The 15,323-nt window shown below is 45.9% G+C and overlaps 1 protein-coding gene across 1 annotated transcript; it reads left to right on the forward strand.

Moving 5' to 3' along the window:
• Nucleotides 1–646: 646 nt before the first annotated feature.
• On the forward strand, nucleotides 647–15,119 carry LOC115463442 (PRA1 family protein 2-like). Its single transcript, XM_030193936.1, has 3 exons — nucleotides 647–919; nucleotides 11,847–12,064; nucleotides 13,977–15,119. Exons 1-3 carry the CDS (start codon nucleotides 744–746, stop codon nucleotides 14,114–14,116), a joined length of 534 nt encoding a protein of 177 aa, XP_030049796.1. The 5' UTR covers nucleotides 647–743; the 3' UTR covers nucleotides 14,117–15,119.
• Nucleotides 15,120–15,323: the final 204 nt, after the last annotated feature.

The raw sequence follows: 15,323 nt of genomic DNA on the forward strand, positions 1-15,323 counted from the left end.
TGCTTCCACAAGCCCCATTTTATTCCTATGGGCCCCACTACAGATCAGATGTGCTAATCTCTATTAAAGGACTCCCACCCCCAAGTCAGTGTTTCAATTTGATAATAAATATTTCTGTCAGGAAAATGAAGTGAAAAGGTATTGCTTTGTTCTGTACAGCCTTCTCAGAAATTCCTTTTGCCCCAAAGGTAACATAACATAGAGGCAGGTTGGAGCTAGGCATGCAATTTCCTGCAGGTCACTGCAGCAGTGAGTGGCTTGAGAAAAAAAAGTTTTGGGCTTTGGGGGAAAAAGAAAAAACACTGTTAGCAGCAAGCCGTAATTGTAACAAGGCGAGGAGAGAGGGTAGTGGGCTAAAAACGGAAATGCTTTGAAAGAAGAGCTTTCAGACGATGGTAAAGGGATGAAGAATTACGGCGCTTATTGTGCCTTGAGGCCGAGATTGATTAAAACTACAGTTCCCAGAATTCTTGTAACACTGCGTCAAGGGTGGAACACAGTTTTTCGGCGACCCCTGCCACGAAGACCCACGTGAAAAGATGGAAACAGCGCCGAACGGGGAATACGCCAACAACCAAATACTACATTTCCCGGCTTGCTCAGTGCGTTCTAAATCCATAAAACGCATAACGCACGTCCCGTGCTGCTGACCGGAACTTGTAGTTTTTAAAGAAAATCAACAAAAATGTAATTATTCTTTTTTCCGTCATTTCCAACGTCCTTTTGTGATCCAACGCCCGAAGATGGATGTGCAGCTGCCCCCCTTGCGCTCACTGGATGAGTTTCTGCTGAACTCGGCTCGCTTCTCTCCTCCCATGATTGGGGACATGCAGCGTTGGAACAATCGTGTGATCAACAATCTCCTCTATTACCAGACGAACTACGGCGTACTGCTACTGGGGCAACTCCTGATAGGGGGGTAAGTGGAACAGGTCTCCCTGAAGGGGCGGGGCTAAGAGAGGGGGAGGGCAGCAGGTCTCCCTGATTTGGGAGGGGTGGGGAGCAGGTCTCCTTTTGATTTGGGATTTTGTATTTAAGATTTAAATCAATCATTTTACCCACTCGGAGCAGAAATCTTACAACTGAAGGGTTAGTGTAATCACCTAGTACACTTGCCTAGTGTATACCTGAAATCAGAGGAACCCCTGCACATAGTAATTATTTGTTGGAACCAGGACTAGGACAGAATCCTCTGGTAGGCATGACCACTTTCCGCTCTCTCATGGGCCAATGCACAAAGCACTGCTGCAGCTTTAACCCAGTTTTACTGCAGACTTTATTGTCCGAGCAATGGTCCAGTGATTTCAAATGAGACTAGAGTTACCATATGCCCTCTTTTAAGAGGACATGTCCTCTTTTTGGACTTCTTCAGATATGTCCTGCATGATTTTTAATTTTTAGGGAAATGTTCTCTTTTTCTTTTATGTGCCTATAACCAACACACACCTATCCACATGAGAGAAACCATCTGTGGCCTATTAGTCAACCGGGGTGCTAAAGAGAGAGAAAGGCATTGCTGATGCCCTCCTTTTTTTTTCCCTGTGCTGGTTGAATCTGTCAAAGGAATTTTGTTTGTGCAGTACAACTTTAAGCATATGTCATGCAAAAACTTTCACATGTATCTCAGAAGCCAGTCAAAGTTGTTGAGGGATATACGCTCTTCTGATAAGCTTGGGCTCAGACTCGGTCAGACTCATCCTGAAGTTTTTGAAAAGTCGATTGTCTATTGCTGTACTGTAAGCAAGTCACTGTTTGATGTGTGTTCATTAACAAAGGTTACGATTAAATATTTCTTTAGCAATGGTAGCAACCAGTTTTATTTTTTGTGTCCGCAAATATGGTAACCCTAAATGAGGCTATTAATTTGTGTGGAAACCTTTACCAGAGGTGACCAAGAGAGGGAGCTAGTGTCCAAAGTATAAAATGTTTATTAAAACATCCAATGACTCAACACGGGCCATGTTTCGTCCGCAAAGGCCTGCCTCAGGAGCCTTCTGTCTGGATGTTTCTTCACACTAGCTCTTGAAATAAAACAGCAAATAATAAAACACCTTGTGCAATAAAAGGTATCTCTTAACAAAGAACTGTCACGAACTTGCAACAAAGTAGTAAAACGAGGGTTCCTGTTCTTCTGTTTCCTTTGTCAAACCTTTACTGGAGACCACATTAAAATATATGTTAATGTTGTCATTAGATATTCCTCGGCCATGCTAAAAAAAATAAAAGTTTCTAACATGCAGGAAACCTTTTGCCAGGTCTGGGGCAGTGTAGAAGAGTTGGCTGAGAGGAGTGGGTTTATGGCTCTTTCCCTTCAACCTGACCACCCTGCCCTTTACTGCTTCTGGCACTGGACCCTAACAGCCTCCCTCTCCAACCCTACTCTTCCCCCCCCCTTACAAATTCCCTGATAGTCTAGTGGCCCGTGGCCCCCTCTCCTTTCCGATTGCTTTGCAACCGTCAGACCTCCCTCCCTCCCCTGGATATTTAAAAAAAAATAAAAAAGTTTCTTAAGTGGTCTAATGGCCTCCTTCCTGACCGGACCCCACCCCCTTTCCCTAATATTAAAAAAAATATATTCCCTGGTGTGTAATAGTCGTCCCCCCCCCCCCCCAAAAAAAAAATCCCTGGTAGTCTAGCAGGACCCCACACCTAGCCCCCCTGACCCCATTCTTCAAACGAGGCAGGGTCGATATCCACTTGCTGCTGCTTCCAATGCCATAATCTTCAAAATGGCAGTACTCTGCCCTGCACAGTGCATATTGGGATGCACCACGCAGGCAAGGGTGCCGACATTTTGAAGATGATGGCGCCAGAGGCAGGAATGAGTAGGCATCGCTCCTGCCTTACTTGAGGTATGGAGTCGGGAAACTAGGTTTGGGGTCATGATGTTTGGGGGGGGGGGGTCCTGTTAGACTATCAAGGATTATTGGGGGGACTAAGGGGCGGAGAGAGGGGACTACTAGACTACCAGGGAATTTGTTGGGGGCTAGGAGGCCACTAGACCACCAGGTCATTTTGTTAACATTAGGAGGAGGGGGATCATATATGTGGGGGCAAGGTAGGTGCTACTAGACACCAGGGATGTGTTTTGGGAGGGCAGGAAGAGGTGTCGAGTTGGGGGATGCTTGTCAGAACATGGGAGAGGGGCTACTGCATGCTGCGGCATTCTTGTGTGTGAGGTTTTGTTTTGTTTTGTTGGTTTTTTAAAATGTCAACCCTAATTGTCAGTGCCTGACCAAATCACCGCTCAGGCACTGACAGGAAAGTATTTCTCTGCTCATTGATTAGAACATGCAGCAGCATTCTTGTGGTGCTAATTTAGAGTGAAGACTGTACCACAAGGCTTTGTGCATTTGCCCCCCCCAGTAAGAAAAGCAACTCCAAGGCTTTTGTTCTGAACCAGCTGTTTACTTACAGTCTCTTCAGGGAAATAAGAACAATGTGGCAGTGGTAGACACAGGGCAAATGCAACAATGGCAATTATATGCAATCTCTGGTGCTCCAAACTCCAAGTCCTCAGAGAAAAGTCCAGCTCTTTATATCCTTTCTCCTAGTACTTGTAGATGGGATAGCTTTGATTTTATATACTGAAGGTAGCAGGGGCAACATAGTTCAATAGAATATCCACTTGCACATAAGATAAGGTAACATAACATAAGAATTGTCCTACTGAGGGCCCGAGGCACAAAAGTCCCCCAAAAGAACCGTTTGCTATTTCCACTGAGGTGCAAATAACGAGTGATTCTCAAAGGAAATCATATGCAAATGAGCTGCTCGCAAAAACAACAAGCAGCTGAAGCCTGCGCATGCATACAGCAGCCACACGCTAAGCGTGGCTGCTGTACGCATGCTCAAACGCTTATAAGCTGTGTGTCTGAAAGCCTGTGTAGCTTTCATTTTTCAAACTGTTTTGATTGCCGCCACAGCTTTTAATCCCAAGGCTTTCTGTACACGGATTACAGAGGTTATTTTTGATTGGCGGGAATCCCATGGATGCTGCACCTTTATAAAATACAGACATGTTAAGTAGCAGCTCAAGAAAGCCCTCCGGTAAGCAAGGGCTGACACAGAAGAGTGCACTTTTAAAGAGATATTTAAGCTGTATGGTGTGTCCTGAGAAGGAGGCTAGCGCTGCCTACAGAAAGGCACTCTTGCACCAGATCTGCAGCAGCAGAGCTCAAGACACGTTGGCTGGACTGACACAGCCCTTTATTTTCTTAGATGCTGCTATCAGCAGAATCGCTGATAAGGCGGGAGTCCCTTAACTGTAGGTTCCAGCTAGCCCAACAAGTAGCCAGTCCAGGCCACAAATTCCTGGCAGAGTCCCAAGAAGTACACCTACTACTCATTACTTCTATAGCACTACTAGATGTACACATTATATGCAGGTACTTTCTCTGTCCCTAGAGGGTTCACAATCTAAGTTTCTATACCTGGGCCAATGGAGGGTTAAGGGACTTGGCCAAGGTCACAAGGAGCTGCAGTGGGAATGGAACCCAAGTTGTTAGGGTCAAAGCCTGCTGTTTTAACCTTTAAGCTACTTCTCCACAGCAGGATTCTATACTACTTATAGCAGGATTCTATACTACTTATAAGCAGTGGCTTTCCCAGGACTTCCTTAATAAAGGTTTATGGACTTTTCCTCTAGGAATGTATCCAAGCCTTTTTCCTAGATACATTAACTGCTTTTACTATTTTTTGTCACTTCGTTGACTGTCCTCTAATTTTTGTGTTCTTTGAAATAATATTAGTTATAGTGTTCCATTTGTTCTTTCTGTTTTCTCTGACTCTAACAGATAGATACAAGGCATGAAATTGATTCTTTATGCCAAAAGTTTGCACTACATGTTTACCTATAAAGAAAAAATGCCCTTATCACTAGAAAGCCCTATTATAACTCCCCAGGAAGGGCTAGAGTGTAGCATTAGCTTTTTTCCCATTACTCATCCTGAAAATAATCACATAACATTCTAAACAATATACTAATTTCTAACATGTGGATAGCTGGATAAACTCCATTTTCAAAAACAGAAGAAGTCCTAAAAATGTGGGGGTTCTATATCAAAATATATGAATCAATTTATTGTATGAATCTTCAATCACCCATCATCCCCCTATTTTGGGAAGGGGCCCAAAAAAGGATGGAGAGGGAGTGCTAGTCCCACCATCCTCCAACTACTACTACGAAGAGGTAGGCCACGGGGGGGGGGGGGGGGGGGGGGGGGGGAGAGGGAGGGCAAGCTACTTAACTAGCTAGATAGTGGTCCCACTGGATCACCAGGGCGTTTTTGTTAAATGGGGAGGGGGAAAGAGGGAAGCTAGCGATTCCACTGCACCACCAGGGTTTTTGTGTTTTGGGGGTGGGGGGCCTGGAGGTCCAGTGGTCTTGTGTTGAGAGGGTTTGACAGATCCAGGAGAAAATCCCGGACCTGTCAAACCTCTTCAGTGGGTCTTCCCCATTCCTCCCTCACTGGCAAACCCTAACACCAGCTCCAAGCTGAAATAGGGTTTGCAGCGGAAGCAGTGCCCTTGTTTGGTGAGCTGTCCACTGATCATGAGGGAGGAATGTGGGAGACCTTTAAATTCATGCAATTAGCGATCAGAGCCAGCGAGCGTGTTATTACATGCGCTCACCGGCTCTGATCATTGGGCGGAAGCAAACACGAGCGCTACTACAGCGCTATTGGCCTCTAACATCCGTGTTTGCTTCTGATCATTGACCCATGAGGCAGTAGCCTTTAGCTGCTGAACCAGCATAAGGAGCTTCTGCATTTGCTATATAATCTCTCTATATAAAACGCACCTCCAACGTTCTATGAAGCCTCTTTTAGCCAAAAGTGAAGGGAGTGAGATCGCATTGTGTCTGCCCCGCCCACGCGTCAAACGTGATGACGTCGAGGGCGGAGCAATGACACTCAACCAATCGCATCGCTCGGCAGCGAAGCGTCAGGGAAGGAGGCGGCGCTCTCGACGTCTAGCCTTCCCTTCGCTGTGTTCCGCCTTCTTCTGACGTCAAGGATGACGTCAAAAGAAGGCGGAACACAGCGAAGGGAAACCTAGACGTCGGGAGCGCCGCCTCCTTCCCTGACGCTTCGCTGTCGGAACCGCCACGGAGGTAAATTTTAAAAGAAGAAAAAAAAAAACGGATGCATGGATGCGAAGGGGGGGAGAAGAAGAGGGCGGGCCAGGCTGGGACATGGGAGAGAGAGGAGCATGGATGCGAGGGGGGGGTCATGGAAGGGAGAGAGGGGACTTGCTGGAAAAGGATGAATGGAGGCGGCAGGGGACAGAGGAGCATGGATTGCAGGGCAGGCCTCAGGCAGAGAGGGGAAATGCTGGATAGGGATGAATGGAGGGGGCAGGTGACAGAGTAACATGGATGGCCATGGATTGGGACGGCAGGGCTCAGGGAAAGGGGAATTGCTGGATAGGGATGAATGGAGGGGACAGATGGGCATGGATGGATATGGATTGCAGGGCAGGCCTCAGGCAGAGAGGGGAAATGCTGGAAAGGGATGAATGGAGGGGGCAGGGGACAGAGTAACATGGATGGCCATGGATTGGGAGGGCAGGGCTCAGGGAAAGGGGAATTGCTGGATAGGGATGAATGAAGGGGACAGATGGGCATGGATGGATATGGATTGCAGGGCTCAGGGAAAGGGGAATTGCTGGATAGGGATGAATGAAGGGGACAGATGGGCATGGATGGATATGGATTGCAGGACAGGCCTCAGCCAGAGAGGGGAAATGCTGGAAAGGGATGAATGGAGGGGGCAGGGGACAGAGGAGCATGGATTGCAGGGCAGGCCTCAGGCAGAGAGGGGAAATGCTGGATAGGGATGAATGGAGGGGGCAGGTGACAGAGTAACATGGATGGCCATGGATTGGGACGGCAGGGCTCAGGGAAAGGGAAATTGCTGGATACGGATGAATGGAGGGGACAGATGGGCGTGGATGGATATGGATTGCAGGGCAGGCCTCAGGCACAGAGGGGAAATGCTGGAAAGGGATGAATGGAGGGGGCAGGGGACAGAGTAACATGGATGGCCATGGATTGGGAGGGCAGGGCTCAGGGAAAGGGGAATTGCTGGATAGGGATGAATGAAGGGGACAGATGGCCATGGATGGATGTGGATTGCAGGACAGGCCTCAGGCAGAGAGGGGAAATGCTGGAAAGGGATGAATGCAGGGGGCAGGGGACAGAGGAGCATGGATTGCAGGGCAGGCCTCAGGCAGAGAGGGCAAATGCTGGATAGGGATGAATGGAGGGGGCAGGTGACAGAGTAACATGGATGGCCATGGATTGGGACGGCAGGGCTCAGGGAAAGGGGAATTGCTGGATAGGGATGAATGGAGGGGACAGATGGGCATGGATGGATATGGATTGCAGGGCAGGCCTCAGGCAAAGAGGGGAAATGCTGGAAAGGGATGAATGGAGGGGGCAGGGGACAGAGGAGCATGGATGGCCACACACACACACTCTCTATCACACTGTGTCTCACATACACACTTGCACACACTCTCATTCTCACACCCAGACTCACTCTCTCTCACACACTCACACTTTCACTCTGACTCTCAAACAGTCACTCTCACATACACTCTCCCAAACATACACACTCCGAGGAAAACCTTGCTAGCGCCCGTTTCATTTGTCTCAGAAACGGGCCTTTTTTACTAGTTGTTAATAATTCACATACCCATTCAGCCTTTGCAATGGTATTATACTCAGAATTCAGTTTGTTTATACGTCATAAAATTCACCATAGCCTCTTACTTGTCAAAGAATTCAAACTCTCAGGGGACTATTTTCAACAAGGTAAAAGCAGAAATTAACTTTGTTCTTTAGACCTCCAGTATAGAAGTCTATTAATAAGTTATCTCTGTTCTTTTCCAATGACAAAATAAAACTAAGTTGTCCTTTCAAGTAAGCACTGATTACATCATTCACAGTCGTGACAGACCTGAATCATCAAACACAAGGTACCTGAATTCAGCCTAGTCAAAGTTAAAAGTCATTTGTGTGTCAGTGAAAGCTGGATAATTAAAACCCACAAGTCAATAGAAACACAGCACAACATATCTGTAAAAGCACAGATCAATATACCTCTGAACTCCCTCTGGTGGAGTTAAAGAGCCATTATTTGAAAGTAAAAGGAAGGCGTGTTGTGGATAATCTCTGCATATAATGCAGAGGCATACATGATAAACAAACTGCAGACTCCAAAACAGTATCACTATTGTGTTCTTAGAAAAAGGACAGAGATAAGATAAATTATTTGCCTTCTTTAGGGCAAAAATTCCACTAAGTTGAGATCTCTATTGATTCAGTCCTACAATCTCATTTAATGGTTTATGTGTCTTTTTTTTGTTCTTACACAGCTAAAGGATCTCTGAGCCAGATGCAGAAAGGTCCCATTAAGGATCAGTCAGCGTTTCCAAATCAGTAAAAATTTACCGATTTAGAAACACAGAGGGATTCACAAAGAAAATTGCATGCGAATGAGATGCTCATTGCTTTTTCGACCCAGCTCATTTGCATGCGATATGGGGGAAGCAAGTCGGTGAGCTGAGCATACGCAGAACAGTCAATCGCTATGTGTGGCTGCTCTGCGCATGCTACAGACGGCTCTCATACACGCAGACAAGCTGCGTGTATGATAGCAGTAGCTTTACCCTTTTTTTTTCTTGGCAACCACAAAAGCACTTATTTTCTGATGGGCATACCTGTATTGCCGCTCCCTGCCTCCCACTGCTAGGAAAAAGTGAGAAAAACCTCTCTTCTGCTGTCCGCTCTTCCGTGAGGAATCAGCAGCATCAGGGCTTGGTTCCACCCCCAGCTGTTCCTACTGCTTCCTTCTATTGGCTGGCTGACATCCTAGAACGCCCATCTCCCTGCAGATGGACTCTCATTGGCTGGCTGCTGTCCCAACTTCTCCTCCCTGTAGGACATCCCTGATGACATCACTTTAGAGCTGTGAACTGATTGGATCTGAACTTCCTGGTGTCCCCCTCCAGTAATGAGTGGGCGGGACATCCCAGGCTGATGCTGTCCAATTGGTTTAGCCCCTCTGTGGAAGGGGACACCAGGAAGTTTGGATCCAATCAGTTCACAACTCTAAAGTGATGTCATCAGGAAAGAGGAGGAGTTGGGACAGCAGCCAGCTAATGAGAGTCCATCTTCAGGGAAATGGGTGTTCTAGAATGTCAGCCGGCTAATAGAAGGAAGCAGCAGGGGAACCAAGCCTGTTTCCCACAGACGCTGTTTCTTTGATGGACCCTTGTCTTTCTTGCATTTTTGGTAAGTCATCATTACTTTTATGCTTTACATTTCGATACTGCCCCGCCCTCCCCCTAATTTCTTGCCAGTAAAATGTAATTTGGAAAAGAAATATATGGTACGGCTTTCATACACGCAAAGAAGGTGCGTGTAAGCTGGCATACTTTTTTTTTTTTGTGCTCCCTCTTCCCTGCCTTGTTTCTCCCCTTCTCCTACTTGTGATAATGAAGAACCGGCAGGTCCACACCTCCCGTTAAAATTTCCACAGTAAAGGTAGGGACTGCTTTTGTGCATGGGGTCGGAAACGGTAGTGCATTGCATCGCGTTCACATTATAATAGTAACTAGCTCATTTGCATTCCATTTTCGTTAGCTGCTACCGTGACAGGAAAATGGCTCGGAGAACCCTTTGTCCCGGTTTACTACATGCTCACTAAACTGGCTAGAACCAGTTTAAAAACCACGTTGCTGGCTCGTTAAGTTTAGTGCATCTGGCCCTCAATTTAAAAAAATGAGCAAAAACTCATTGTGGTCTCGTATGGGTGGGTCACTACACATTTTTCTTTTTCTTTTTCAATGCAAAGTCTGAGCTTAAAGGGAAAAACTGTTTCACTCTCATTCATCCCCCCCCCCCCCCCCCCCCTGCAATTGGGTTCTGCCTGCTCCACAGCTTGGCCCATGCAGTTACAAGATCTCCATAGTGGCTCTGGATGTCCTTATAAAAAATCTCAAAAACAGATTGTTTAAAATCTGTTACACATTCAGGTTGTCATTCTGATAATAAGTGTCAAAGGTCGGCTGACAGTTCAGCAACAAATGCAAACAGGCCCAAAGAAATAAAGAAAGAAATTACTTTTCACTCCAAGGAACTGTAATCAGTTCTCCCATATAAGGGCAACAGTTGTTAGGCTTCGTGTTCCTCAGTAAAACAAGAACCTTTTCTTTGGTCCCGTAGCAGCATGTCAAACACAAATCATGTATATCATTCAATTTAATACAAGTTTTTCTCTTCTATTATTAATAGCTATTTGGGGAGGTCTTTTACAAAAAATGGTCTTAGTTACCAATCTCAGTATTGAGCACATAAATCTTAATTTCCAAACCTGGAACACAAACGTAAAAAGCTTCCTCCATATAGCCACTGATATAGATGCATCCCTTCAATGTATTATAAGATCAAATTCTGGGTAAAGTATCAGGGAAAAGAATATACCACATTGTCAAATATTAAAAATCATGATTTCCATTTGTGTGCAACCCTTTGTTTTTCTTTCCTGAAACTTCGCTGAAATGCACTATTACCTACAGGATCCTTGTAGGGAGACACAAAATGGGAAATAATTCCACTAGTCAAACTATGTATATAATACAACACTACAATTTAGTGCTCATGTAAACCACGGGCCCTAAAAGTGGGATCCCATACTTACTTTTTCTAATTCTTCATAATTATTCTGCTGAGTGGAGCTTCAAGAATCTTGAGCAAATGTTTTCCCCCTTCTGGGAAACTGTTCCTGACCTCCAAATCTGGGGGTTCAGTCCTGATTCTCTTCCCCCACTTTGAGAACCAGTCAGAATGAGGCTCCTTTTACTCACTCTGTCAGATTTTTGACCCACAAAATCTGTCCACTGGCTCCTAGCCAGATGAGCCTAGCTCACTAGGCTACTCAGGTGCCCCCTACTGGATGACCTGTGCCCAGTGGTTCCCAAACCTGGTCCTGGAGGCACCCCAACCAATCAGATTTTAAGGATATCCGCAATGAATATTAATGAGAGAGATTTGCATGCACTGCCTCCACTGTATGCAAATCTCTCTCATGAATATTCATTGTGGATATCTTGAAAACCTGATTAGCTGGGATGCCTCCAGGACCAGGTTTTGGAACCACTGCCCTAGGGTGAAAAGACCAACTCACCTATTGACTCATCTTCATTCAGAGTCTGATCCAGGCCTGTTTTACTATCTGCTTACTGTCCCACTCAGGGGTATAGCCAGACCTTGACGGGATGGAGGGCCAGAGCCAAAGGTGGGGGGCACATTTTAGCCTGCCTCCCCTGCTTCTCCCACCCCCCGCCGCTATGAAAGTACCTTGGCTGGTGGGGGTCCCCAACCCCCGCCAGCTGAAGCGTTGGTCTGTCCAGCGCTGGTCTCGTATTGCCTTTCCTGGTTTCAGCACGCACTGCACGCTCGTCAGTTTCATTGAAACGAGAGCATGCATGGCGCCACTGAAAACAGGAGAAGCAAAATGTGGGACAGACCAACGCTTCAGCTGACGGGGGTTAGGGACCCCCTCCAGCCAAACCAGGGGGCCCAGGGGTTCCACTACTGCACGTACGGAGATGTTGTCCTGGTTTTCCTATGAAAAGCAGGGACTGCAAGTTCATGTATATAACTGTGTTTGGATCAGTCTCTTTGGGTCGCCCAAGGTCACTTGTTAGTTCCTTTCCTTGCTGCTGCCCGTGGTTTCCTTAGGGAAAGAGGGTACATGAAGAAGGGGTGGGGGAACATCTCACCTTGTCATTACATCTTTTTCAAACATTGTTCTCTCGCTTCTCATCCCTTCCAGGTATTTCCGGCCCCTGAAGATGCTCCTCTGTGTCTTTGTGCTTTTTTTCACCTTCTTGGCCTTTGTGTGGGCAGCAGAGACTCAGGCTCTAGTGCGACGCTTCCGTCGGAAGCACCCGACCTACTGCCTCCTTGGTATCCTTCTCACCAGCTTCTTGATCTTGTATCTTGCTGGGAGCAAAGTTGTTCTCCTGTTAGTGTACATCTTTCCTTTCCTTTGTGAGTATATAATACCAGCTTCTTGATATCCTTGACCTCACAGGCCACAGCTTTGTACTGAGGGAGGGAGCTTCTGAACATATATTAAGAGAGAAACTAAGTTTTTAGCTGCTGCCTTTTAAGTGAAAGATTGGACTTACAGCCTTATGTGTATACATCATTGCCCTCCTTCAGGATCATTGCTACGTGGGCTTCTAGTATCGGAGGAGGACTAAAGGTAGCACAGAACACTGAGCTTCCTCATCCATTCCCATTCTGCAAAGCTGAGAGGTCCTTTTACTAAGGTGTACTGAAAAATGACTTGCAGTAGTGTAGGCATGGGTTTTGGGCACACCCCAATCCATTTTTCAGTGCACCTGTAAAAAAGAACTTTTTTAAATTTTTTGCCGAACATGGACGTGCGGCAAAATCAGAATTGCCTCTAGTCCATTTTGGGTCTGCGACCTTACCGCCAGCCATTGACCTAGCAGTAAAGTCTCACACGGTAACTAGGTGGTAATGACCTATGCGTGCCAAATGCACGTGTCCAAAAATAAAAATGATTTTTCTGCCGCACATTTCGGACGCATGCCAAAAATGAAATTACCGCAAGAGCTGTGCGGTAACTCCATTTTGGCATGTGTTGGGTGTGCGTAGATGCTTACGCGACTTAGTAAAAGGGCCTCTGAGTGACTTAGAGGGGCATTTTCGAAAGAAACGTCTATGTTTGGATTTGGACGTCTTTGTAAAATGTCAAAATCCGGGAGCAGGAAAAAACGTATTTTCGAAAAAAGATGGATGTTCATATTTTGTTTCGAAAATACCAAGGACATCCTTGAATTTGGACGTCCCTAGACATGGACGTCTTTGAGTTTCGGCGATTTTCGAAACCAAAGACATCCATCTCAAAAACGTCCAAATGCAAGCCATTTGGATGTGGGAGGAGCCAGCATTTCTAGTGCACTGGTCCCCCTGACCTGCCAGGACACCAACCATGCACCCTAGGGGCACTTCAGTGGACTTAATAAAATGCTCCCAGCTACATAGCTCCCTTACCTTGTGTGCTGAGCCCCCTCCAACCCCCCCCCCCAAAAAAAAAAAAAACCCACAACTGTACACCACTACTATAGCCCTTATGGATGAAGGGGGGCACCTATATGTGGGTACAGTGGGTTTCTGGTGGGTTTTGGAGGGCTCACTGTTTCCTTCACAAATGTAACAGGTGGGGGGGTATGGGCCTGGGTCCGCCTGTCTGAAGTGCACTGCGGTATCCACTAAAACTGCTCCAGGGACCTGCATGCGCTGTCATGGACCTGAGAATGACATCTGAGGCTGGCACGAAATATTTTTAAAGATGTTTTTTGAGGGTGGGAGGGGGTTAGTGACCACTGGGGGAGTAACGGGAGGTCATCCCTGATTCCCTCATTCGGGCACCTTTTTGTGCCTTATTCATAAAAAAAGCATGTCCGGATGAAAACGTTCATGTTTTACTGTAGGACGACCTTGCTTTTTTCGATTATGGCTCAAAGACTTCCAAGTCTTAGGCACTCTCAAGCCCCGCCTTCACCACACCTCCAATACGCCCCCTTGAAATTTGGACGTCCTTGCGTCAGACTGCAGTTGGATATGTCCAAAATCAGGTTTCGATTATACCAATTTGGACGTCCATCTCTTTTGAAAATGAGCCTGCTAGAGGCATATTTTCAAAGCACTTAGATTTACAAAGTTATATTGTAACCTATGGAACTTGTAAGTCTTAAGTGCTTTGAAAATGAGCTCAAAAGCGACATAACTAGTGAATTGAGGCAGATAAGAGCCAGATTTCATAAATTATGGTTAGAGACATACATGAGCATCATCAAAAGTGATAGCATGGGAGATAATGTTTTAAGGAGATAATTTGATTGACTGATATGCATCTCTGTGTCCACAGTGATCATTATCCATGCTTCCCTACGCCTGCGGAATCTGAGGAACAAGATTGAGAATAGGCTGACAAACATTGGGCTGAAGCGGACGCCCATGGGGTTGCTGCTGGAAGCACTAGGACAAGAACAGGAAGCAGGATCCTGAGATGGCAGGAGTGTGGGGTGAGATGGAAGAGGGGAGTCTTCACTACACAGCAGTACCATGCTTTTGTGAAATATCGCCCCCCTCTGCATCCAAGGCTGCTGCGAACACAGACTTCTAAAAAAAAAAAAGACAAAGGCCTCTCCAGTCACAGACCCCAATCATGAAGACATATTTTTAGAGGCCACAGAGCTCCCTAAGTGTGACAGATATCCCTGGTCCCAGATGTTTCTAAAATTCACAACTAAGCCACAGGCTTCTCTGAAAGTTACAGGTGGCAACAGATTTTTTTTAAATGTTGCAGGTTCCCTCCTCCTTTCCTAGCTACAGACAACTCTAGGCTTACCCAGTCAAACTCTTGTCAAAGTTACAGACTCACCTCCAGTTTGGGTCTGTTGTCTCTGAGAGTTCCAGCCCCCTTCCTTGGACTTACTAAACTACTTCAGTTCCCCATGATCTATATCCCAGAAAATCATTCTTAAGATGATAAAGTCCAGGGTCTGTTTCTTGCATCAGTATTACCTTGAAACTTGATGATTTTTTTTTTTAATTATGTTTAATACGTTTTTGACAAAATATATTAAAACTGTTGAAAACATGTATAGATATGCACAGTCAATAAAGGAGAAAAAGTATGTATCAATGTAATAATCCAAAAGTGAAACTTGAATTATAGCCAGATTAACATCTGGTTAAGAGAGAGGGTGAAGTCAGTTGATAATCTATGTAATCTTGGAGAATGTCATTTTTTTAGCCTCTACCGATGCTTCTCCTCTCTAGCTTTCAGAAGTTCTTCTAACTGACATGGCTCAAGAAACATAAAACTGTTCCCCCTGGATATCTAAGCAAACACTTGAAAGAAAATTTAAGGAAAAATTGAGCTCCCACAACTTGACATGTTATGGATGTGATGCTGTAAGCCGCCTTGATAAGAACATAAAACATGAGTAGCCATACTGGGTCAGACCAATGGTCCATCTAGCCCAGTATCCTGTTTTCCAGACAGTGGGCAATCCAGGTCACAAGTACCTGGCAGAAACCCAAATCGTGGCAACACTCCATACTACAAATCCCAGGGCAAGCAGTTGCTTTCCATGTCTGTCTCAATAGCAGACTATGGACTTTTCCTCCAGGAATTTGTCCAAAGCTTTTTTTAAACCCAGCTACACTAACCACTGTTACCACATCCTCTGGCAAAGAGTTCCAGACC

This window comes from Microcaecilia unicolor, chromosome 2 (assembly GCF_901765095.1).
Source record: "Microcaecilia unicolor chromosome 2, aMicUni1.1, whole genome shotgun sequence".
In the NCBI taxonomy this organism is placed as follows: domain Eukaryota; kingdom Metazoa; phylum Chordata; class Amphibia; order Gymnophiona; family Siphonopidae; genus Microcaecilia; species Microcaecilia unicolor.